Here is a 27522-nt window from a genome sequence, read left to right on the forward strand (position 1 = left end):
CATGGCTGCATTAAAATAGCATTGATTCACTTTGACTATATATGCACTGGCGAACACCTCTATAAAACATGCCAATTTAAATTTGGAAAAGCCTTAACAAATATTAATAGTGAAATATATCCTATTGACATTGTATCTAGTTTTGACCAAATGGATTGGAAAGTCCTTCCTTTATGCTCCTATAGAGATGATATGCGCTTCCCTCAGACTTTTAGTCGATATTTACTCATTAATTGCTGAGAACATGACATAACAGCCTACCTGGGTAAAGTATTTAGTGACAATTCCGCTCCCTTCCCTACAATATGTTGTATCGGCTGGACTCTGTCCTTTAGGATTTCATGTACAGTGAATATTAACGTCACAGGATGTGCATTTGAGTGGGAAATCTCTACATTTAATAATGGAGGAAAAAAGTAGAGCTTGTCTTGTTTGGAGCTCTCGGGTTTCAGCCAGGCAGCTATTGCATGTAGGACTCTCCAGAATGAAGCTCGTTCAGGGACAGGACGTGTCACTGCTCCATATATGGCCGAAGCCCCGCCCCACCAACGCGTCATATCGTGACAGCGCGCATCCCGTGGGTTTAGAGTTTTGGCTCCCGGGAAAGGTTCCACTCCTCCGGGATAGAGGGGTTGAGTTTTGTATGCTTCCATCCATTCTGCAAGACGCTAAAGGCCTCTCATCAACCTCTCCTGTGTCCAGGAACACCTCCGTAGTAATCATTTGGTTTATTTGTCTTTTGGAGCTGGAACGCATTGCCAGAAGTGGTCGATTCAACTGAACCTTTTTTTTTTTTTTTAAATGCATGTTGTATGATGACTCCAGCTTGAGGAGACATCACCAAAAACAAAAAGTTTTCTTCAAACGCATTTCGAATAAAAAACTTGAATAAAACAGAAGCAACTACAACCATATCCTGCTATTTGAACGACTTCTTCAACGACTAGGATCACGTTCCCACCAGCTACAGAGATAGACTTCAGTAACCCATTCTGTAAATTGTTCATGTCGTGCCAACACAGGACGGGCTCAAGGAGACAGGACTTGTGAACTCAACTGGGACTTTTATTTCGTTTCTACACGTTTAACTACAACAAACTTATTTTACTGTTATTTGTCAACCACCAAGAAGGGAAAATTGCTCTTCAACAACTACCTTCCTATTACTCTCATTTGGCTGGAGCGGGTTTGTACGAAACTGTTTTAATGTTTGGAATTCAGGAAAATATAGGCTTACCTAGAGGAGGGACGACTATGAAAGAGGAACCGCTGGGCAGCGGGATGAATTCGGTCCGCTCGTGGATGCACACATCTGGGGTAGTGGATGCGAACACAGCCGCCCAAAGGTACGTTTGCCAAACATCCAATTTTTAATGCATTTCTCAGATTGCCCCTAAATCCCCACATTGCCATGTATCAATTACAATCTCCCTATGCGCCTCTTCTCTTCGGCACTTTCTCCAACGCTCATTACATCATATTACTGTTAAAGTGACAAATCAAAAAATCTCTTGTCTCTAAAAACGTGCCTTTCACCATCTCCCAATGTTTTCATCTGATGCTAACTCCATCTCCAGTGTATCTCTCCATCTAACCGAGGTGCTCCTCTATCTTCTCCCCGCAGCGGTGTGGGTTTGGCTCGGGCACACTACGAGAAGCAACCACCGTCCAACCTCAGAAAATCCAACTTTTTCCACTTCGTTCTTGCGCTGTATGACAGGCAAGGGCAGCCCGTGGAGATCGAACGGACAGCTTATGTGGACTTTGTGGAGAAGGACAAAGTAAGCGCCATTTCTTTTGGAATATCTTCCCATTTTATTCAAGTATTTTTTTTATTTTCACCTAAACAGTTCATCATTTGGTGGTAAAGGCAGGAACACGTCATAGGCGGTGGAGGAGACACGTGCAGTTTTGTGGATTTTCTAAATGACTTCGAATGTCACAAAATTATTTTATACATTTAGTTGTTATTTTTACTCTACATAGATAGATACCCCCTCCCCATACACACACACACACACACACACACATTCCCCGCCACTTGACCCCTTCATAATAGTCTATTTTTGTGACCTCATAATTACCACATCAAGACAAATATCAACATAACACAGTAAATGTATGTGACACTGATTCAATGCTCATTATTTTCAGGAACCAAACAGTGAAAAAACTAACAATGGGATACACTACAAACTACAGTTATTGTACAGCAACGGTAAGTGGTATAGCTACTGATGTCTGATTATTATAAAGTGAATAAATACAAATCAGGGCTGCATGCTTGGACATTGATTCCGTCAGATAACGTTGTATGGTGGTTGTTAGTCTGATATTGGGTTACATGTTTTAAAGTGGTAAATTGCCTACAGTGTCGGTGTCAGCTAGCGTTGTCCATGGTTAATCCACGCTCAGTTAGCGATGCGTGGGAATCAGATGTTAATCCACGTTTTAACCTGACGGTAACCAGATGGTGATCATGAAAATGTATTATGAAAACAAAACGTGTTTTATTATATTCATTTTATGTCAGTAAAAATTGTAAGACTTGGCGCATATATTTTCTAAAATATAATGCGTAAAAAAAATCACAGTGTAAATGACAAGATACTTAAAATATATATATACTTTATTCACAGGTGTCAGAACAGAACAGGATCTTTTCGTACGATTAATCGATTCCATGACAAAACAGGTAAGATGTTTTATATATAATTATCTGCATTGCCAAATTGTATGCTTATGCTGCTTGAAATATAACGTGTGTTGTGGAAACGTGCGTGGTTTTAGAATTGACCCTATTACAGGAGATATATGCTTCAATTATCAGCCTGTAAGTTATTAGGTGCCTGTGTGGGTGCGTTTTTTTATCGTTTATATTTCACTATAAATCAGCTCGCTCTCGGTTTGGAGCGATTGTATTGTTGTTATTATTTTTTATTTTATACAACTTTGTGAATCAGCTATATAGACATGGACAGTTGTAGATATCCGATATATAGTTAATTAAAATAATAACCTTTAGTGGCCTCTCTTTAATTCGGGTTGTAAGCTCCAGGGGTCTCCCGTATACCCGTGCAAGATCCCTCTAATGTTTATTTAATTTGCAGCCATATGCAAAAGTGTTTAATAGGGTTTATTTAATTTCCCTTTTTTTAATCGTGATTATACTTGACATGAGATATTATATATATTTTTTTGGAGAATGCTATAAAATATTTTGGTGATATTACGTTTACTGAAATTAATCGGTTTGTAGGTCTTCCGTGCTTTGCGTATTGGCTCCTTAGCGCATGTTAGTAAATGAACCCCTAATTTCGCTTATGTTCTAATAGATGGGATGACGTAGCCTTCAACAAACATAGGTTTTATCTGCTACGTAGTAATTGTGCGTTGACAGTCCATCAGTTCAGAAATGTTCAAATAATAATTTATTGTGACAAACAGACGAGCCTATTATTGCTAAAAGGAAGTCTCGGTTTAATAACAAGAGCCTCTATTTACTATGAGAGGCCACTTGAGTGGACAATGTGGCGCGTTTCCTCAACCTGAATGTTTTCGGAAGTCACTCTCGGCTAGTATGGGCTTATTGTTAAGTGCACTCCTCCAAGTTCACTGAATAGCTTCTAGCTTCAGTGTCTAGGGTTAAATAGCATTATTAATACCGGTTTGTTTATTCATATTTTGTCACCTCTTATTATTATATAGGAAATATAGGCTACATGTTAGATTCGTAGCCACTCCTCGTTGACTGTACTTTCTGTAGCCTATAGGTCTGTCTATGATCAGAGAGTCAATGACGCTGAACCGTCAGTTTATGGATTTCTGTTTCTTCAGCCGAGACACGGGAAATAAATCACATGATGATAACTGCAATACTCCCCAAATCCCTCATATATAGATGTAGTAGCCTATGTGGTACCCCTCTCACCTCCAATGGAACAGAGCTGTTCGATGAGTTTTCAACTATTACCAGAAGCCCTAAAAACGATTTAAAATCCCTATCTCATTTTGCTGTGAAATATTTGATGTAGTGTTTTTTTAATTTATTTATTCACCCGCTTGTCCCCTCTTGCTATAGCAGCGTTGTTACTCATTGTAAATACAATTGTGATAGGCCCTACAGTGTGTCACGCGTTTTACTTAATTGCTAATTATAAAGAGTTTATCTTTGATTAAAAGCACCGCTTCTTTGGTTTTACATTCATCCAAGATGTAACGGCGATGCGAGCGGGATAGGCAGGCTGCTGTTGTCGAGCTGTAGCGGTGCATCACAGACCCGGGGCAGAACGAGGGGAGGGAGAGAGACAGACAGAGAGCAAAAACAACTGAGGCCGAGCGCACCTACAGCTCCACGCCATCTGTTAAAGCCAATGCTCAAGAATTACTCTACCGAACCCCCGACACCGATTTTTTTTTTTATCCGAGAAAAATCATTGTTAGCGGCTCAAAATAAACAACAGCTTGCCCATTAGCTCTTTCCCCCCCCAAAAATATCTGTAGATTAGAATGGCGCTGATGTATACGGAAATTAGTATTATTTACATCGCCCATCTGCAGTTGAGAACCCACGTGTGGTTGGTATTATCCTGGGATAATGAATCAAAAATATACAAACAACATAATACACATATTAACCTATTTGACATTTTTTGTTGTTGTTGTGGTCTAGCAAATCAATTAGGCTATTTATTTACATTACAATATATATAAATATACATTTTTAAAGAAAGTAATTGTTTGGGAATTATCTACGAGAAATGAATTTATATTTTCAACTTACAATATAACCTATAAATCATAAACTATACAATTTCTGTATGTAGACCTATGTGTCAATATTAGTAGGTCTATATACTTTATGAATTAATAATCAATAAAATAATGAATTGACTAATTTATGAATTGAATGTTATTGTGGTGTCGGTTGAGGCTTATATCCTATAACCCACAGAGAACGGCAAATGTGCAACGTGTTATCCAGTTCGATATTTTAAACGTCTGCATCTGATGTCTTTCTCGCTTTGATTCCAAGGCTATAATCTATGAAGGTCAAGACAAAAACCCAGAGATGTGCCGAGTGCTTCTCACACACGAAATCATGTGCAGGTAAGAGCTTTATCACGGCGATTAGCTACATTTCAACGTCCTTTTAATATATGCTTGTTTTTTTATTTATTTTTTAAATATTTCTTTGCTTTGTTATTAAAATGCTGAGTTGAGGGTTTTGAGGATGCTCCTTACTAGATGTATTAACCCATAAACCTCAATCTCTTGTTGCAATGAAAACACGTCGATTCATATCGGCAGACTCATAGCCAATGTTACACAGGCTGCCTATTCTCAGACATAACACTATGCGAAATGGAATATTATAACTGGGGAGGTTGCATTCAATGACCATTAGGAATTACAGGCCAGAATCCCTGCATCCGTTTTAAACTACTATAGTTGGGTTTGATTGGTCAACTGACAACAGACACAGAACAGAGGAACAGGTCGCTGATGACGCCACATTCCTGTGTTCTGTCAACGGGCAGAATAATAACACAGAAACGGAGCTTTGATAATCTTGTTGAATCCCTGTTTATCATGAGCTGACCCACACAGTAGCCCACACAGCAGGCGTCATCCTGCTCCAAGTGGGCAGAACTACACCTCATCACCACGCCATAATGTACAACAAAAGCTATGTTTTCTCTTTAGATGATGGTTTGCATATCAATGAATGTTTCAGAGGTGTGTGTGTGTGTGTGTGTGTGTGTACACACACTGCTTGTAGTAAAGACCGTTTCCATTGAAAACACAGATGTGGTTTGGAGATCTAGAAGTGGAGGACTGTTAGACTTTTTTAAATCACTTTAACTCTCAGCAGCTAGCTTTAAAGAGCTTCACACACTCCCCACACCATATGGTGTTCACTTAGCTCATCTGGACATGGAGCCATCATACAACTAGGCTTTAAAAAAAAAAAAAAAATGAAAAAGTGAGAATGAAGCATAACATTTTGGTATAATTTCAACATGAATAAAACTATACCAGACAGTATTGGGTCCGGTCCTTTCCCCATCGGTAGCTCTGGCTAGACCCCAGCACCAGAACCAGCACCAGAACCAGCACCAGAACCAGCACCACCGGCTAAACCCAGACAATGCTACTTCAGTAAAAGATTGATGCAGGAGCTACATGGCTTCTGAGTGCTCTATTGAATATCTGGCCTATCACAGGAAGGCTGGTTTGAAGATGGCCGTCTGCATCCTCTCCAGAATTAACAGCTTGACAATTAGAGGGAAACAAAAAGCTGAAGCTGTGGAAAGACGAGTCCCCAGCCTCCTGGCATCTTCTGTTCTCAGTTCAGTGCTAGAGACAACACCACAAACATGTTGTCTCCCTGAGACTAGCAAACGTGCAGCAGCAGTGCTCGGCAATGCTAGGGGTACGTCCCAAATGGCACCCTATTCCCTACATAGTGCACTACATTTGACCAGAGGACGATGGGAATAGGGTTCCATTTGGGACACAGCGAGGAGATGTTTACCCGTTTACCCGGCGTGGCGAGACTGACTAGGTTCCATACCAATCAACAGACAGACAGACAGCTAGCGCCAGGCATACAGGCACAGCTCAGCAACAATCATTATCTAAACACTGTCATGCTTAGATAAATATACAATTAAAGAATTAAAAGAAAATATTACTAAGTAACAATTAAACATGCGAAGATCCACACTGTGTGAACCTCTTTGGGCTGCAGTTTACACATGCAGCCCAAATCTGATATTTTTGAACCAATCAGATCTGGATCTTTTGCCTATAAAAGGGGCAACAGATCAGAATTGGTCTGCCTGTGTGAACCTGACTTGATAACATCATCATTTTGTCCTCTCTAGTCGGTGTTGTGATAAGAAGAGTTGTGGCAACAGGAACGAGACTCCTTCAGACCCCGTTATCATCGACAGGTAAGAAACACACTGCTGTTTGGTACAGTTCTTTTCTCTGTTCTGGTGTAGTCGTGTGGCGTGTGCTGTGTGTATGTACGGAGTGTGATGGTCATGGTTGTTGTAGTCATTCTGGGACTGTTGTTGTAGTCATCCTGGGGACTCTGTGGTGCCCAACTTCTGTCTCTCTGTCTCTCTGCATTGTGCTGTCTCTGTGTTTGTTGTTCTCCTGCGTTGTTGCACAGGTGGGTTGACTTGGGAACCCGGAGGTCTCTGTGGGGATTGGGTAATTGCTAGCGAGTTGTCAGGGGAAACAGTTTCCTCGGCCTTTCCTCTCTCTGTGCTCTGCCCTGCTGTGAGGAAGTCAGTTGTTTACGCCTGGAGTGCGCTTGGCTTTACATTCAGACATGTATCATTGAGTGGCTGCCTCCTAATTTGCAAACAAGTGTTTTATTCAGTACTCTGTCATTTATTCCACTATACTGTATTTCTATGTGAATCTGAGTGCTTGGCTGCCTTTCTCAATGGGCCCACTGTCCAGGAGAGCTTGATATCACGTTAGATATATTGTTACTGCTACTGGCCGAGCACAGTTTTCTCAGTCGTAGTTCATTGGATGTGAACAAGTATGTTGGGAGAGGGAAAGATGATGAGTTAAACCAGGGTGAAATATGGAGAAACCAGGAGAGGGAAAGATGATGAGTTAAACCAGGGTGAAATATGGAGAAACCAGGAGAGGGAAAGATGATGAGTTAAACCAGGGTGAAATATGGAGAAACCAGGAGAGGGAAAGATGATGAGTTAAACCAGGGTGAAATATGGAGAAACCAGGAGAGGGAAAGATGATGAGTTAAACCAGGGTGAAATATGGAGAAACCAGGAGAGGGAAAGATGATGAGTTAAACCAGGGTGAAATATGGAGAAACCAGGAGAGGGAAAGATGATGCGTTAAACCAGGGTGAAATATGGAGAAACCAGGAGAGGGAAAGATGATGCGTTAAACCAGGGTGAAATATGGGCCACCAGTGGATAGCAATGCTAATGTTTGAGTTGTTAGAATAGCTGTTTGCTTAGCGGAGAGTATTTGGTATCTGACACAGGGAACATCTCTCTTATTAGTAATCAAATATGGACGGCCAGTTGCTGCCTTCACTCAGTCAGTCAGTGAGAGAGTCTATGTGTCAACCAGTGGAACATAGAGCTCACATTCTGGACTGGAGCAGCTCTGGTAGAATTTATGAATGTTTAGATGTATTCACAATCACATGTATGCATTTTTGGGATCTATGCATTCATTTTACGCTGTTACACATTATTGTATTATGACTGTATATGTATTCATGTATGTGTGTATTACGACTCTAATGGAATATTGTTTTGTGGAAATAGGTAGAGATAGAATGATGCTTTTCAGAACTACTTCAGTTGTACAAACCTATACACGTGTTTCCATGGGTTTCCACGTGTTTCCACGTGTTTCCACGTGTTTCCATGTGTTTCTATATTTCCTCCTATATGTTGAGAAACGGACATCATTATTTGACAGTGGAATGACAGCGTGTGTGATGTGATGTGTCCATGTGTGTGTGTGTGTGTGTGTGTGTGTGTGTGTGTGTGTGTGTGTGTGTGTGTGTGTGTGTGTGTGTTGCGTGTGTGTGTGTGTAATGTCATCTGTCCAGTGTTAACAATAACTTGTTGACAAGGTAGATTTGACTAGTTCTGTGCTTAGCACTGTTACCACTCTGCAATGTTGTTGCTTAATTTTATTATTATTTTATTAGTATTTTATTAGTATTTTATTAGTATTTTATTAGTATTTTATTAGTATTGTTTATTTATGGTTAACTTGTGTCTGTGGCGCTGACTGAGTGGGAAGGGAAGACGTTGCAGACTGACAGTCTAAATAGTCCATAGAACTGCTACACAACAGATGAGGTCTGAGCCGTAATTCAATGATAGGTTTAAAAACGCTGTGTCTCACATAACCTCGAGCCAGTGCTCTGTAAGTCTCACAGCGAGCCGGTTTGTTATGGTGTGAAGCAGTGGAAACGTGTAGCCTAGCTGGTCCCTCCCTGTCCCTCTCCCTTGCCTGCTATGATCCCTGGGAAGGCAGAGGAAACACGAGGTCTTTTCACTTGTGGTGCCGGTGATATTGTGTATTCGGGCTTCAAAGTCAGGCGAGCACTTTAAAACAGGGCGTCTCTGACATAGTTGCTAGTTGCTCTTCCCATAAATTGCTTGACTTTGTATTGTGACTAAAACACAGTTAAAAAGGGATCCTGTGTCTCTGCACTTTGTGCTTCAATCTCACCCAACAATGTGAGTGTAACAGAAGTCCAAAAGGAACATGACAGAGAAGGAGGGGGGGGAGTGGATGGAATCCCATAACAGAGACAAGAGAAGCAAAAAAATGAGGATATTGTAGTGGAAGTTCAAACAAGTGGATTAAAAAGCTTCACATTTTCATTGTAATGTGTGTGAATGGGTCTGGGTGTGGGTTTCATAGAGGAGGGAGTAGATCCGTCCTGTGGTATCACTAAAGCAGATGGATGTCATTAGCCTCTGCTATTGTCTGTAGACGCCTTCCATGAGCCCATGGTTTTCTCCTATAGCCCTCTGTACATCCATCCAGACAGAAATCACTGCAACGCTAGTTATCAGTGACTGCAGCGCTAATGTACTGTATATAAAGATCACAAGAGATGAGGAGAAGAGAGAACACAGCTCCATCCATTATGCTATTGTCTCTGTGTGTTTGGGTCTTCTTGCTGTAGCTATGGACATTTAAACATGTGTATGAAACATTAATATTTTATTGACAATTTTTTTAATTGGCTATCAGGTTTTATTTTTATTGATGTGTCTTATGTTCTGTGTCGAATGGTTTGTTGGAAATGTGGGGTTTTGCATGTACATGGACAGAGTGTCCAACTGGGTACCTGAAAGGGCGGAATGTTGAGGCTGACAAGGGAAGTCCGATTACGTTACAATCAAAACGTCTAACTGTAGAGTTCTATAGAGAGAGAAAGAAAGAGACAGAGACAGAGAGAGAGAGAGAGAAAGGAAGGAAGAGTGAGTGAGAGAGAGAGCTAGATAGAGAGAGAGTGAGACAAGGAGGGAGGGAGCTAGATAGAGAGAGAGAGAGAGAGAGAGAGAGAGAGAGAGAGAGAGAGAGAAGGAGGGAGGGAGGGAGCTAGATAGAGAGAGAGAGAGAGGGTTTTGCACTGTTGGGGTATGCTAAGCGGTCCGGTCTCCTGATCCATTATCGATAACGCTCTCAGCAACATTTTCCCAGATGGCAGGGCATGGCAGGGCAGTCATACTGCTAGTTGGCATGATGCAGGACAGTAACTGGCAAACTGGCAGATCTGGCATTTTCACTGGAGTTTAGGAGACTTATCATTCCAAATGTGTCCCATTTTCCTGTAGTCAAGCCAGACATCTGTTTATCCCATTTTCTTTTGGACTTTTGTTACAGCTTTAGGTTTTGTGGAGGAAAAAAATAGAAAAGTTGGTCCGATTTAACAGCTGTTGCAGAATTTGGTTGTTTGACGCCGGTGCATCTTTAAAAAATGACAACAATAACCCAGCCACTACTACTCCTATTCTGTACATGATAGCTATTGGTTATTGACTTAAAGATAAATATTTGTTGTAATTATTTAAATGTTCTACTCTAGTCTGTAGGTCTACAGGACAGCTTCAGTAAACCAACATCCTGGGTATTCTGATCAGTCAGAACACAGGACAGCTTCAGTAAACCAACATCCTGGGTATTTTGATCAGTCAGAACACATGACAGCTTCAGTAAACCAACATCCTGGGTATTCTGATCAGTCAGAACACAGGACAGCTTCAGTAAACCAACATCCTGGGTATTCTGATCAGGCAGAACACAGGACAGCTTCAGTAAACCAACATCCTGGGTATTCTGATCAGTCAGAACTTGGCTGTAGTGGTTTCATCTGCTCTACAACATCAGCTTATGTTTTGGGGATCTAATAATGGCGTTGTGTCTGAAGGGTGATTGGTGGGTTTTTCCTCGCTACTAGAGCTTCCTTTCACTTCCTGTCACAAAGGTCAAGATGACCGACCTCTCCAGACAGCCCACCCATTGAATTATTCATGACATTGACCATTTTTTTGTGTGTGTGTATGTGTGTGTGTGTGTGTCAGTGCACACAGTTGTTAGTGTCCCAAATGTCTTCCCTATTCCCTATATAGTGCACTACCCTATGGGCCCTGGTCAGAAGTAGTTCACTATGTAGGGAATAGGGTGGCGTTATTCTCTACACTTCATATCATTCATTCATACAGCTCATTTAACGAGAGGGGAGCTCCTTCTCCTTGCACCTGTTCAACTATTAATATCACGTCGTTTGGGTCCGAGGCTGACGTTGCTTAACATTCATTATATTCATATTAGAATTAGGGGAGGATTGTTATGATCGTTACCACACCTTGTCAACGGCTAACAGTCAACGTTGGGTTAATATATAACACTCCTGTCCATGCTAGGGGGTTTTATAGAGAGAAAACAACACTTAGGACAGTAGTCAACATTGACCCAATGGCCAGTGTTTTCATTTCCCTTCCCTTTTTAAGCAAGCAGACAGACACTTTAAAGAGCTGGTTAGGGTTTTTCTCTCCCCCTCATGGCTTCTTCGCTAAAGCGTGATTAAACCACACTCAGGCAGAGTTGCTGTACAAATGGCAGCTTTTATAAGGTCAGCTCTTTTGTGGTGAAACGCTATGTAAATTAGGATCTGCTGTGAAAAAGGGGGGACATTAAACTCAATTCAATTCATTGTCCTCCTTAATGTCATTTTCCATTTTGCTAACGTCGAGTCCTGGATGGACTGTCAGGAAGTATTTCTCAATTGATTTTAATGGCATATCAGCTTGGAAACAGAGGGGGGGAAGGTGGCATGTGGATACAACCTGGCAAAGCTAAGTGATGATGAAGGTATGTTTATTAAAGTGATAGTTCACCCAAATAAAAATAAATCACACTTTGGCTAGCATGTAAAAAGTTAGCATTTGAAACAGTGTTCAGGAAAACAAAACCAAAGCTTAGATTGCTGTTATACCTTGTCCATAGACTGATTACAGGGAAAGGAAACCAATATGTAATTTTGTAATTTGATTAGGCTATCCCTTTAAGTTCATTTAATTACATATTTTCATGGCACCTGCATGGTCAGTAATTAAACCAGAGTGTTAAGGGTTAATTGCCCTTCTCACCTCCTCCAACATAAAACCCAAAGAAGGAACATAATATACTATAAATGAATCTATACAGCACTATAAGGTCTCATACATGCGTATAACAAGTAATAATACATTATAGCTGTATGCCCTAAGTGAAATGTCACTTTTGCCTTAAGGGGACTTTTCAGTAGTGTATATTTCATGTTACTGTATATCCCAGTCCTCTAATGTACCTCTGGCCCTAACAACCCAGGCAGAGTTGATATCAAACAGTCTCTATAGTTCAGATTAATGAGGTGGTCCTGTAGAAACTACAGCAGGCTGACATCCACCCACTACAGCTGCTGTATTCCTACAGACACAGTACACAGGTCACAACATCTAAGGGGTATTACCTATGAGCCAGTCAGCAACCTCTGAGAGAGAGGGAGGGAGGGGGAGGGAGAGAGGGAGAGACAGGGAGAGGGAGGAAGGGAGAGAGGGAGAAACGGGGAAGAGAGAGGGAGAGAGGGGGAGGGAGGGAGGGAGGGAGGGAGGGGGAGAGGGAGAGACAGAGAGAGGGAGGGAGAGAGGGAGAAAGGGGGAGAGAGAGAGGGAGAGAGGGGGAGACAGAGAGAGGGAGAAAAGGAGAGAGGGTTAGGGAGGGGGAGAGACAGAGAAAGGGAGAGAGAGAGGGAGAAATAAGGAAGAGAGAGGAAGAGAGGGGGAGGGAGGGGGAGAGGGAGAGACAGAGATAGAAAGAGGGAGAAAGGGGGGGAAAGAGGGAGAGAGGGAGAGACAGAGAAAGGGAGGGAGAGAGAGGGAGAGAGGGGGAGACAGAGATAGAGAGAGGGAGAAAGGGGGGGAGAGAGGGGGAGACAGAGAAAGGGGGAGTGAGGGAGGTAGAGAGAGTTCTACTTGTTTTCCTTCAGAGCAGGCCTGGTCAAAGCATTTTTATGGTCTAATCTACGGATGGAGACGTCCCAGTCAGATTGAGGAGGGTTGAAATAACAAAGGAAACCACATCAAGCTTTTATTTACTGTATTGTATGTACAGTTATATTGCTGTGGATGATTCACATATCTGTTAGTGTTTGCCGACGATATAATCCCGGCAGCCACTTATTTGCGGTGTGTGTATCCGTGGTTGGTGCCTTTTGGAACTGCCAATCACAGCCTTGGTTTTGCTTCTCTCTCATTTGTTTGCTTGGCTTCCCATTATATAGCTGTCTCATTTTTGCCTTTGGCATGTTAACCTACACTGTGAGATCCTTGTACACAGAAACCAGAGGGTTTACGGTTTGTATGTTTTAAAGAAAAGCAAGAGAGGGGTGGTTGAGGTGAGGGAGGGAGGGAGGGAGGGAGAAAGCGAGGGCTGTCAAAAATAGAGTGAGGGGCTTTGATAAAAACCACTCCAGGTTTCTGGTTACTGCCTTATCAATGGGAAAGAGAGATAGATTCCACAGCACTGTTGTTAGTCATTTTGTTGGTTGTCTTTGATTAATTGCCTTAAAGAATGTAACATACAAAACGTGTGCTGAATGTGTGGTTATAATCTCTAAAAAGGATCTTTGTCTGTGTGCACACTTCACATATATAACAAACCAACACTACACATATACTGTATACATATATAACAAACCAACACTTATTCACATCGATTCGTATTCACGTACACAGATTTACCAGAACCAATTTGACATGTTCACCTTAATAATGGAACACATTGATTATAAATCATTTCATTTTCGATGGCCGACTGGGTGGTAGTGGCTAGGTGAGAGGGCTACAGCTGGCCAATGAGAACAAGGTCAGTATTATAAGCTTCAGGCTTGAGGAGCCACAGAGTTGAACCTGTAACTTGGCTGATGGACTGGCTGAGCTTCAGGCTTGAGGAGCCACAGAGTTGAACCTGTAACTTGGCTGATGGACTGGCTGAGCTTCAGGCTTGAGGAGCCACAGAGCTTAACCTGTAACTTGGCAGGCTAGTCTAACTCTCACACTCTCTCTGAGAAAATGAAAACCACTCTCTGTCACATTCTTTATTTTGTTCTCAACCCCCCCCCCTCTCTCAATCTCGATCTCTCTCAGTCTCTCTCTCAGTCTCAGTCTCTCTCTCCCCCCCCCCTCTCTCTCTCTCTTTCTATATATATATCTTTCTCTTTCTGCCTGGCTCTGACTCCCAGCCTCCTAGACAGGTTGCTTTCCTCTGACTCACATTATTCTAACACTCACATGGACTCAATATCTCCTACAAAGTCATGTTTTAGTTGTGCTAGAATTCCAGATTTCTTACTCTTAGTAAATTAATAGCTAAAAAAGTATGAGAGAAGTTATTCAACTATTTTCTAACCAGTGGTTGTATTCCAGTGTGACATCAGTAAACATCAGGCTGAATATAGGTTGGTGTGTTGCTTGGGGAAATGAGTCTAACATGTGTTGAGAGGAAGAGACGCACACACACACACACACACACACACACACACACACACACACACACACACACACACACACACACACACACACACACACACACACACACACACACACACACACACACACACACACACACACACACACACACACACACACACACACACACACACACACACACACAGGCCTGCGGAAGAGGCCGGCTCCAGCCAGTCGCTCCTGACTGAAAGACGAAACACACTCACACATCTTGAGTTTGCAAAATGACCTTCTCGTGTGTGTCTGTGTGTGTCTGTGTGTGTGTGTGTGTGTCTGTGTGTGTGTGTGTGTGTGTGTGTGTGTGTGTGTGTGTGTGTGTGTGTGTGTGTGTGTGTGTGTGTGTGTGTGTGTGTGTGTGTGTGTGTGTCTTGCTAACGATGAACCTGACAGAAACAAACAAGGATAGAGCTGAATTGCTGAATTCCTTGGCCCTGCTTGCCAGTACATTGTATTACAAACAGATAAATAATATGGACTGGGACAGGAAAACATTGGGTGTTTATAAAAACAACAACAATCTGATTGAAGTATTTAACAGTTCTTGTGTGCCGTTAACTGTAAACAGAAATATGGATTTTTACATCAAGCCCCTTCTATCACCCAATACTTAGTCTTCCTCAGTATGAGGAAAACAACCGATTCTATTACAGTTTTAGAAGGACTGAAGAGACAGGATATATGACGAGCAGGTGGGTCTGCCAGAGTTAAGGACTGAAGAGACAGGATATATGACGAGCAGGTGGGTCTGCCAGAGTTAAGGACTGAAGAGACAGGATATATGACGAGCAGGTGGGTCTGCCAGAGTTAAGGACTGAAGAGACAGGATATATGACGAGCAGGTGGGTCTGACAGAGTTAAGGACTGAAGAGACAGGATATATGACGAGCAGGTGGGTCTGCCAGAGTTAAGGACTGAAGAGACAGGATATATGACGAGCAGGTGGGTCTGACAGAGTTAAGGACTGAAGAGACAGGATATATGACGAGCAGGTGGGTCTGACAGAGTTAAAGACTGAAGAGACAGGATATATGACGAGCAGGTGGGTCTGACAGAGTTAAAGACTGAAGAGACAGGATATATGACGAGCAGGTGGGTCTGACAGAGTTAAAGACTGAAGAGACAGGATATATGACGAGCAGGTGGGTCTGACAGAGTTAAAGACTGAAGAGACAGGATATATGACGAGCAGGTGGGTCTGACAGAGTTAAAGACTGAAGAGACAGGATATATGACGAGCAGGTGAGTCTGACAGAGTTAAAGACTGAAGAGACAGGATATATGACGAGCAGGTGGGTCTGACAGAGTTAAAGACTGAAGAGACAGGATATATGACGAGCAGGTGAGTCTGACAGAGTTAAAGACTGAAGAGACAGGATATATGACGAGCAGGTGAGTCTGACAGAGTTAAAGACTGAAGAGACAGGATATATGACGAGCAGGTGAGTCTGACAGAGTTAGTCATTTGTGACGTCCTAAATGGTACCCTATTCCCTATGTAGTGCACTACAGGCCCTGGTCACAAGTAGTGCACTATGTAGGGAATAGGGTGTCATTTGAGACATAGACATTGAGAGGCAAATCAGCCAGCTCAGCTTTAGCCCCAACCAGTGATCATCAGACCAGGATGTTCATCTCCAGCTAGTTAGCATCAGACCAGTCTGTTCAGCTCCAGCTAGTTAGCATCAGACCAGGATGTTCAGCTCCAGCTAGTTAGCATCAGAACAGGATGTTCAGCTCCAGCTAGTTAGCATCAGACCAGGATGTTCATCTCCAGCTAGTTAGCATCAGACCAGGATGTTCAGCTCCAGCTAGTTAGCATCAGAGCAGGCTGTTCAGCTCCAGCTAGTTAGCATCAGACCAGTCTGTTCAGCTCCAGCTAGTTAGCATCAGACCAGGATGTTCAGCTCCAGCTAGTTAGCATCAGACCAGGATGTTCAGCTCCAGCTAGTTAGCATCAGACCAGGATGTTCAGCTCCAGCTAGTTAGCATCAGAGCAGGCTGTTCAGAGTGGGACATATGCGTTCTAAAAGGGCCTCTATTTGATTGTGCCGCACAAAGGGGGACACTCCCCTTTTGTTGAGCAGTGTGAATAGCCCTGCTGGAGCTCTGTGTGCTTACTGTCAACACCGTGTTGGAACCTGGACCGTACAGACGGTGGTTAGGACCCAGACACGCACGTTCGCACACACACACACACACGCACGCACGCACACACCCACGCACGCACGCACACAAACACACACACACACGCACGCACGCACGCACACGCGCACACACACGCACACACGCACACACGCACACACACACACACACACACACACACACACAACGCACACACACACACACACACACACACACACACACACACACACACACACACACACACACACACACACACACACACACACACGCTCATGCGCGTGCACACACACTCACACATGCTCCTTTAAAACAGACACAGACACAGACACACACACACACGCTTTTTAAAAACAGACACAGACAGTTGGCGAGAGAGGGCTGTTACACAATAGGCAGGCGCTGGACATCAGTTTAGCTTTTTTTCGTACATCTCTTTCTGGAATACAATTCCAGGTTTCATGACAGTATCCTTGAGTCAGATGTTTGGATTCCAGCGGCAGCAGGTACCAGTTGGATAGGTCCAAAAAACCTTTCCCAGTCCTTCATGTCCTATCAGATCCTTTGTTTTATTTTGGTAGAAAGGAATAATTGGTCATGTGGTTTTATCATTGATTCCTGCTTTGGGTCTTATTTTAAGGAAGGATCTGTTTTTACCGGGGTTTACGTCCTCTAAACCGTTCCCCCACATTCTCCTCCGTTTGGTGCTTCATCAATCCTGTAATAAAGAAAGAAAACATTTGTAGGGGCTTTGACCACGACGGCGTGCTAGCGAGCCTGTTAGACAGCTCTCCACTTCCTGAATTCGGGGCTGTGTTTCTGCATCCTTAATGCCACCCTATTCCCTACATAGTGCACTACTTGGGCCCTGGTCTAAATCAGTGTGTTACAGTATATAAGGCTGTAGGGTTCCATTTGGGATGCATGCCGCCTGTGTTGGTGGTATTCCAGTCTGGCAGAGTCAGGCCAATGGGAGGTTGATTTTGTCGTTTTCTTACAGGGGAAGTGCACATTCACAGCCACAGCATTTGTTTCCCATTAGAGAAGGTCTCCCTTCTCCCCCTCTCCCCCTGTCTCCCTTCTCCCCCTCTCCCCCTGTCTCCCTTCTCCCCCTCTCCCCCTGTCTCCCTTCTCCCCCTCTCCCCCTGTCTCCCTTCTCCCTTCTCCCCCTGTCCCCTTCTCCCCCTGTCCCCTTCTCCCCTTCTCCCCTTCTCCCCTGTCTCCCTTCTCCCCCTCTCCCCCTGTCTCCCTTCTCCCTTCTCCCCCTGTCTCCCTTCTCCCCCTGTCTCCCTTCTCCCCCTGTCCCCTTCTCCCCCTGTCCCCTTCTCCCCCTGTCCCCTTCTCCCCTGTCCCCTTCTCCCCCTCTCCCCCTGTCCCCTTCTCCCCTTCTCCCCCTGTCCCCTTCTCCCCCTCTCCCCTGTCCCCTTCTCCCCCTCTCCCCTTCTCCCCCTGTCCCCTTCTCCCCCTCTCCCCTGTCTCCCTTCTCCCCCTCTCCCCCTGTCTCCCTTCTCCCTTCTCCCCCTGTCTCCCTTCTCCCCCTGTCTCCCTTCTCCCCCTCTCCCCCTGTCCCCTTCTCCCCCTCTCCCCTGTCCCCTTCTCCCCCTCTTCCCCTGTCCCCTTCTCCCCCCTCTCCCCCTCTCCCCCTGTCTCCCTTCTCCCCCTCTCCCCCTGTCCCCTTCTCCCCCTGTCTCCCTTCTCCCCCTCTCCCCTGTCCCCTTCTCCCCTTCTCCCCTGTCTCCCTTCTCCCCCTCTCCCCCTGTCCCCTTCTCCCCCTCTCCCCCTGTCTCCCTTCTCCCCCTCTCCCCCTGTCCCCTTCTCCCCTTCTCCCCCTGTCCCCTTCTCCCCTTCTCCCCTTGTCTCCCTTCTCCCCCTCTCCCCCTGTCCCCTTCTCCCCCTGTCCTCTTCTCCCCCTCTCCCCCTGTCCCCTTCTCCCCCTCTCTCCCTTCTCCCCTTCTCCCCTGTCTCCCTTCTCCCCCTCTCCCCCTGTCTCCCTTCTCCCCCTCTCCCCCTGTCTCCCTTCTCCCCCTCTCCCCCTGTCCCCTTCTCCCCTTCTCCCCTTCTCCCCCTGTCCCCTTCTCCCCTTCTCCCCTTGTCTCCCTTCTCCCCTCTCCCCCTGTCCCCTTCTCCCCCTGTCCCCTTCTCCCCTTCTCCCCTTCTCCCCCTGTCCCCTTCTCCCCTTCTCCCCTTGTCTCCCTTCTCCCCCTCTCCCCCTGTCCCCTTCTCCCCCTGTCCTCTTCTCCCCCTCTCCCCTGTCCCCTTCTCCCCCTCTCTCCCTTCTCCCCTTCTCCCCCTGTCTCCCTTCTCCCCCTCTCCCCCTGTCTCCCTTCTCCCCCTCTCCCCTGTCTCCCTTCTCCCCCTCTCCCCTGTCCCCTTCTCCCCTCTGTCCCCCTGTCTCCCTTCTCTCCCCTCTCCCCCAACGCCCGTACATCTCCATCCATTCCCATTGTCTGAATGTGGCAATTTGTTGTGTGACACAGGAGAGATTAGGTTAGGAAACAGTGTGTGGATTGGATTGGATATGGTGCTGGTCCCGCCAATTTGAGGTCACAGGACAGCGATCTGGACATTGGGCAGCTAGCAGACATCAGTTACCTCAGGGTGGCTCTGTTCCAAACTCTACCCTATTCCCTATATACTGCACTACTTTTAACCAGGGGTCCAAATGGTTCTCTGGCTCTTTTGATCAAAATAAGTGCACTCTATAGGGAATACGGAGCCATTTGGGACACAGCCTCAGGAAGAGAGGAGAGGCAGTGGTCCTTGGCCACAGGGCCCCTGGGAGGCAGCGGAGGATAGAGGGAGAGAGGGTGGATCCACAGCAAAACCTTCAGAAACACCAGCAAATAAGTATCATTTATTAAAGCTGACACCTTATCTCTAAATATAGCCTGGTCTGCTTCCTTATGGGCCCTGGCCAATGAAGTGCCCTATATAGGGAACAGGGTGCTGTTTGGGACGTAGCCTCCGTCAGAGGATCATCATTAGGTGCTCCTCTCTCTCTGTTCTTCTCTATCATATGTTTTGTGTCTTTGGATCAAAAGAACTTCTGACATTTGGTGGATCCCCTTTCTCCTTTGTTGAGAAAGATGCCGTAGAAACTCAGTGGGTGTAAAATAACGTTCTCAGCGTTAAAAACAGGACTGCTTGGTATTTCGTAAGATTGCCCTGTATTGACCAATGATGCAATGATGAATAACCCTTAACTAAAACCAAGACTGACATAACATTGGAGAGAGAGAGTGGGAGAGAGAGAGTGGGAGAGAGGGAGAGAGAGAGAGTGGGAGAGAGAGAGTGGGAGAGAGGGAGAGAGGGAGAGAGAGAGCGAGAGAGAGAGAGAGAGAGAGAGAGAGAGAGAGAGAGAGAGAGAGAGAGAGAGAGAGAGAAAGAGAGAGAGGGAAAGAGAGAGAGGGAAAGAGAGAGGAGAGAGAGAGAGAGAGAGAGAGAGAGAGAGAGAGAGAGAGAGAGAGAGAGAGAGAGAGAGAGAAATATATGAATTTCACTTCACATGAAGAAAAGCTCAATAGCAAGTGGTGCAATAGTGGGTTCAGCCAAGCCACAGACTGAAATCCACTCTCTCTCCAGCTCAGGGCTATTTGTCATTATAAGTGAACCAGTGCTCATGTTTCCCAAGACCTCATTATCGTTATTTCCCAGCCATTATTAAGTCCAGAACCCCACTCCTTTCCCTTCCAGTCCAGTCCAACACACACCAGTTACTATTTATTAGGCTTGAAGCCCTTCCTCATTGCCATTGTTTTAACTATGGGTTGTGAGGTTGATGTAGTGGACGCTGCAGGTCTGGGAAAGTTGATAAGGCTTCATTAGATACTGGAAATATTTGATTTCTCTCAGATGTGTGTTTATGCTCTAAACACATTGTCATCTTAATGCATAATTACTTGTAGGTACAAAAAAATCCAAGGCAAGGTAAATAATTAAATGTATTGAAATGATTTATGTTGTTAATTAAAAAAAAAAAATATATATATATATATATATATTACCACAAAATAATGATTGCATTTTAGTACCTGTGTTATAGTCAGATTTAGAGGTCAAATGACTTACAAAGCTTTGTATACTTTGAACTGTGAGATGCAGAGAGAGCTTTGTAAAAGCATTCCAACATTACAGTACTATATCCCAAACCCAGCCTGCAGTAATTTACAACATTACAGTACTATATCCCAAACCCAGCCTGCAGTAATTTACAACATTACAGTACTATATCCCAAACCCAGCCTGCAGTAATTTACAACATTACAGTACTATATCCCAAACCCAGCCTGCAGTAATTTACAACATTACAGTACTATATCCCAAACCCAGCCTGCAGTAATTTACAACATTACAGTACTATATCCCAGTAAATTACAACATTAGAGTACTATATCCCAGTAAATTACAACATTACAGCACTATATCCCAGTAAATTACAACATTACAGTACTATATCCCAGTAAATTACAACATTACAGTACTATATCCCAGTAAATTACAACATTACAGTACTATATCCCAGTAAATTACAACATTAGAGTACTATATCCCAGTAAATTACAACATTACAGTACTATATCCCAGTAAATTACAACATTATAGTACTATATCCCAGTAAATTACAACATTATAGTACTATATCCCAGTAAATTAGAAGTTATGTTGTTGATCTCACCCCCCCCCAAAAAAAAGTGTAATTCACCAGCTTAGAAAAAAACAACAGCCTCTTATCAAATAACGTTGTTTCTTAGTGCCTGAATGCATCAAGACTAAAACTACATCCCAAATGGCTCCCTAGTCTCTACTTAGTACACTACATTTTGATCAGAACCCATTTATATGCATCTCAAATAGGGTGCTATTTATAGGGTGCTATTTATAGGGTGCTATTTGAGACGCACACATGATTGTTTGTGATGTCAAGTTGCTCTCACTAATTATCTCCTAGTGAACAACGTTACAACGAGGTCTCCAGGATGATGCATTGACTGCAGATTGGGAACGTAGTTTAACTGTCACGTTGGGGGAAGATAAGGAGGAGCTGGGGGGATTGCTCATTCTCCCTCTGCCTGCTACTCCCTCACTCAGCCAGACAGATTATTAGCTCACATTCCAAATGTTTAGTAAACTCATTAGGGTTCTATCTAATGTTAATTTATCATCATCATAGATGGTTGGACGGAGAGAGAGAGAGAGAGAGAAGAGAGAGAGATAGAGGGTCTGAGGCCAGAGGCCCGAAGCTAAAACCACCATGGCCGTTTATAGACGGATAGACTCTCTGATCAATCACCCACAATGCATCATGGATGAGCTGTATTTCATTAAATGCTTCGGACCAGTCACACGTAACACTATATAATTTGAATGATTAGATCTCAGCCAATCGCTTTGCTTCTCAAATGATCTCTTCACATGGTGATTATTGGAAGGAGGAGGAAGGAGGAGGAAGGAGGAGGAAGGAGAACGCGGGCTCGTTTTAAGATCCCCTTGGCCCCCCCTTTCTCTTATCTTATTATATCAGACGACAGGTCGGAAGGCCGTTTTCTTTTCAAGGGCTCTTCAGAAAAAAATCAAAGGTATCTCTCCCTTTTGAAGAGAAGTCATCAAGTCAAAGACAAGCGCTGTGCTGCTGCTAAACAGTACGTACTGTAGGGTTTATATTTACACCTCAAAGCAAGAGAGGACAGAGAAGTTCAAATACGAGACAGAACCATTTCTATTTCTTAAACATTATAATATCTTTCCTCTCTCTCTCTCTCTCTATTTTTTATTTTTTTTGTGGAGTAGATAATACTGGATCTGTCAGGTCCTGGGATAACCAATTCACTGCTAACCTAATTCCTGTGATCCCATGTCAGAGGGTGTCAGGTAAAATGTGAATGGCCAAGATGAGCTATTGATATAGCACATCTCTTGGTGTTAATAATCACAAATGAGACACTGTGATAAAACGGACCCTTTTCTCTAAGTCTATTTCTTAATGGATCTGAATTTGTGTCTGGGAGTCTAACAGTTATCCTGGACTTTTATATGGAAGGCTTTAAACCACAGCTTTCCCTTAACACCCAGACATTCTCCTCCCTATCTTGGTTCTAGAGAGAGAGCAATCACTCCCAAAATGCCATAGAAAAGAAAAACCCCAGAATAAACCCAGCCTTAGCAGTGATAATACAAAATGACAGGTATTTCCCAGCGTTGGTTTAATGGCAGTACAGCAGCACAGAGAAAGGTCCTATATCAGTTCACCTGACTTACGTTCCGGGCCAAATGAAATCAGATCTCATCTGCAGCCTGGCCGATATTGATCCCTATTTAACATCAAGGCTCAGAATGGATCGTCATTGATTAACAATAAAAACACTCCCATTGTCCAGCTGCGATCTCAGTACGTTGAATGAGAAAGCATTATGGCACCAGTCTTCATTGAGCGTTGAAGAGGCTAGAGGATGTATCAAACCGACAGACGATAAGAAGACAAACACCACTTGTCTTCAGCAGATGTATTTTCAAATTAAAACCTGTTGAGGACAGACGTTCCGCTAGCGGAACGCCTAGCCAATATCCAATGGAACAGTGTGGCGCGAAATACAAAACCTCAAAAATCCAATAATTTCAATTTATCCTCTATGGGCTAGGCGGGACGTAATCGTCCCACCTACGTAACAGCCAGTGTAATCCAGTGGCGCGATTTTCAAATACCTTAAAAATCCTATTACTTCAATTTCTCAAACATATGACTATTTTACAGCTATTTAAAGACAAGACTCTCGTTAATCTAACCACACTGTCCGATTTCAAAAAGGCTTTACAACGAAAGCAAAACATTAGATTATGTCAGCAGAGTACCCAGCCAGAAATAATCAGACATCCATTTTTCAAGCTAGCATATAATGTCACAAAAACCCAGAAGACAGCTAAATGCAGCACTAACCTTTGATGATCTTCATCAGATGACAACCCTAGGACATTATGTTATACAATACATGCATGTTTTGTTCAATCAAGTTCATATTTATATCAAAAAACAGCTTTTTACATTAGCATGTGACGTTCAGAAATAGCATACCCCCGCAAACTTCCGGGGAATTTACTAACAATTTACTAAATTACTCACGATAAACGTTCACAAAAAGCATAACAATTATTTTAAGAATTATAGATACAGAACTCCTCTATGCACTCGATATGTCCGATTTTAAAATAGCTTTTTGGTGAAAGCACATTTTGCAATATTCTAAGTACATAGCCCAGCCATCACGGGCTAGCTATTTAGACACCCGGCAAGTTTAGCCTTCACCAAAATCAGGTTTACTATTACAAAAGTTTGATTACCTTTTGTTGTCTTCGTCAGAATGCACTCCCAGGACTTCTACTTCAATAACAAATGTTGGTTTGGTCCAAAATAATCCATCGTTATATCCGAATAGCGGTGTTTTGTTCGTGCGTTCCAGAAACTATCCGAAATGGTAAATCAGGGTCGTGCGCATGGCGCATTTCATGACAAAAAAAATCTAAATATTCCATTACCGTACTTCGAAGCATGTCAACCGCTGTTTAAAATCAATTTTTATGCAATTTATCTCGTAAAAAAGTGATAATATTCCGACCGGGAATCTCCTTTTCGGCAAACAGAGGAAAAAACACAAAGACGGGGGCGGTCAGTGCACGCGCCTAAGCCCACAGTCCCTTGATCGGCCACTTGAGAAAGGAGATAATGTGTTTCAGCCTGGGGCTGGAATGACGACATTCAGGTTTTTCCCGGGCTCTGAGAGCCTATTGGAGCCTTGGGAAGTGTCCCGTTACTGCAGAGATCCTTTGTAATGGAATGAGATGTCAAAGAAAGACAATAAATGGTCAGACAGGCCACTTCCTGTAAAGGAATCTCTCAGGTTTTGACCTGCCATTTGAGTTCTGTTTTACTCACAGACACCATTCAAACAGTTTTAGAAACTTTGGAGTGTTTTCTATCCAAAGCCAATAATTATATGCATATTCTAGTTACTGGGCAGGAGTAGTAACCACTTTAAATCGGGTACGTTTTTTATCCAGCCGTGTCAATACTGCCCCCTAGCCCTAACAGGTTAACAAACATATGACTATTTTACACCATTTTAAAGATACACTTCTCCTTAATCCAACCACATTGTCTGATTTCAAAAAGGCTTTACAGCGAAAGCAAAACATTAGATTATGTTAGGAGAGTACATAGACCAAAATAACCACACAGCCATTTTCCAAGCAAGCATATATGTCACAAAAACCCAAAACACAGCTAAATGAAGCACTAACCTTTGACGATCTTCATCAGATGACACTCCTAAAACATTATGTTACACAATACATATATGTTTTTTTCAATCAAGTTCATATTTATATCCAAAAACAGCATTTTACATTGCCGCGTGATGTTCAGAAAATGTATTCCCACCAAAAACTTCCGGTGAATTTACAAAAATACGCATCATAAACGTTGACAAAATGCATAACAATTATTTAAAGAATTATAGATACAGAACTCCTTTATGCAACCGCTGTGTCAGATTTTAAAATAGCTTTACGGAGAAAGCACATTTTTCAATATTCTGAGTACATAGCTCGCCATCACGGCGAGCTATTCAGACACCCGCCAAGTTCGGGGCAACCTAAACTCAGAATTAGTATCAGAAATATGCTCTTACCTTTGCTGATCTTCGTCAGAATGCACTCCCAGGACTGCTACTTCCACGAGAAATGTTGTTTTTGTTCAAAATAATCCATAGTTATGTCCAAATACCTCCGTTTTGTTCGTGCGTTCAGGTCACTGTCCAAAGGGTAATGCGCGAGCGCAATTCGAGACACAAAAAGTCTAAATGTTCCATTACCGTACTTAGAAGCATGTCAAACGCTGTTTAAAATCAATTTTTATGGTATTTTTAACGTAAAATTGCGATAATATTCCAACCGGACAATAGCGTATTCATTCAAGGAGAAAAAGAAGGAACAGCGTGCTCGCGGGACCGCGCATATCCAATCCCTTTGTTGCTAGGCAGACCACTCAGTAACTGAGTTCCTATACTCTGCCCAGTGACAGGAGAAGGCTCAAACCACCTTCTGAAGTATTTAGACAGCCAATGGAAGCCTTACAAAGTGCAACGTAACACCACAGATACTGTAGTTTCGAAAGGGACTATATTGAAGAACTACAATTCTCAGATCCTCCACTTCCTGGTTGACTTTTTCTCAGGTTTTTGCCTGCCATATGAGTTCTGTTATACTCACAGACACCATTCAAACTGTTTTTTAAACTTCAGAGTGTTTTCTATCCAAATCTACTAGTAAGATGCATATTCTCATTTCTGGGCAAGAGTAGTAACCAGTTTAAATCGGGTACGTTTCTTCATCCGGCCGTGAAAATACTGCCCCCTATCCATATCAGGCTAGAAAAAAAAAACATAAGAAAGCTGTTTCATTTATTTTTATTCTTTTTAACAGCTTGCTCATGAAAGTGGAATCCTAAACAGTTGGAATGTATGCTGTAAGCATGTGGGTGTATAAAGTCACGCTCCGTCTTCTCACTTACCAAATGGTTGAAGAATGTTGTGGATTCCTGCAGAAATCCCAAGTCATTTCCTGCTTACTCTGTGGTGATAACCACACATGTACACACCCACACGTCTCTAAACTCCTCACTATACACTCATTAGAGTAACACACACTGACCAGCACATATAGATCTGTTGACGGCTGCTGATTTGGAGAGAGGCTGTCCACTTGGAGTCCTGTCTTAGTAACAATGTATCCAGCCCTCCACTCTGGGGAGGAGAAAAAATACACTTTCTTATATACTCTGCTCTTAGCACTTAGCCCAGTGTAGGTCTCCTAGCATCTGAAAGATATTATCTAATGTTTAACATCCAGAAGTTTACAGGTTACACACACACACACACACACACACACACACACACACACACACACACACACACACACACACACACACACACACACACACACACACACACACGCACACGCAATACAATCTGGAGTCAATTTGTTCAGTGTTGGGGCAAATTAAATTTGATTACTTAACTGTAGAATACTGCACTAGCGAGAGAGAGAGAGCGAGAGAGCGAGAGAGAGTGAGAGAGAGAGAGAGAGAGAGAGAGAGAGAGAGAGAGAGAGAGAGAGAGAGAGAGAGAGAGAGAGAGCGGTTGTCCCCTCAAGTGTTTGTTGATTATCCCCTCTCAGAGTCAAATAATGAAGAGACAAGCTTATCACAAACACTCTCCCCTCCAGCCTCAAACTCCATGTTTGGATTATGGCCTTGGTTTGCTTTTCCAGTGTGAAGCTGCCTACCTAACCACCAGACCTCTCCTTGGGTGAGGACACTAGAGCTGGAGGACAAAACCACTAACCAGGACCAATCACACTTAGCTACCTCTTCCGTCTTAACATCCCTTCTCTGTTACCATGGCTTGGCATATTACAGTTACACTCTTCTGTCGTAACTCTTTACAACGTGTTGCAATCTATAAAGGGATGTTTAGATGGGCAGTGGAATCATTTAAGATTGTTGAGTTGCAACGACAGCAGCAATGGCTAGGTAGTGTTGGGCCTCTTGTAACGACAGCAGCAATGGCTAGGTAGTGTTGGGCCTCTTGTAACGACAGCAGCAATGGCTAGGTAGTGTTGGGCCTCTTGTAACGACAGCAGCAATGGCTAGGTAGTGTTGGGCCTCTTGTAACGACAGCAGCAATGGCTAGGTAGTGTTGGGCCTCTTAGTGTTGGGCCTCTTGGGTCACTTCCT

General features: G+C 43.5%; 1 protein-coding gene across 21 annotated transcripts in view; it reads left to right on the forward strand.

The window, feature by feature from the left end:
• Positions 1 to 589: 589 nt before the first annotated feature.
• The window catches only part of LOC106577377 (transcription factor COE3), a 245469-nt gene continuing 218536 nt past the window's right edge, over positions 590 to 27522 (forward strand). For 7 of the 21 annotated variants that reach the window (XM_045701134.1, XM_045701123.1, XM_045701135.1 and 4 more), the window contains exons 1-6: positions 590 to 1346; positions 1625 to 1781; positions 2155 to 2218; positions 2640 to 2695; positions 5036 to 5109; positions 6891 to 6959. In XM_045701134.1, the coding sequence (XP_045557090.1) occupies positions 1207 to 1346; positions 1625 to 1781; positions 2155 to 2218; positions 2640 to 2695; positions 5036 to 5109; positions 6891 to 6959 (560 nt within the window). In that variant the 5' untranslated portion in view covers positions 590 to 1206. The remainder of the gene's footprint in view (positions 1347 to 1624; positions 1782 to 2154; positions 2219 to 2639; positions 2696 to 5035; positions 5110 to 6890; positions 6960 to 27522) is intronic. The other 14 variants (XM_045701139.1, XM_045701131.1, XM_045701132.1 and 11 more) reach the window with 4 other exon arrangements.

Source organism: Salmo salar, chromosome ssa18 (assembly GCF_905237065.1).
Source record: "Salmo salar chromosome ssa18, Ssal_v3.1, whole genome shotgun sequence".
In the NCBI taxonomy this organism is placed as follows: Eukaryota; Metazoa; Chordata; class Actinopteri; order Salmoniformes; family Salmonidae; genus Salmo; species Salmo salar.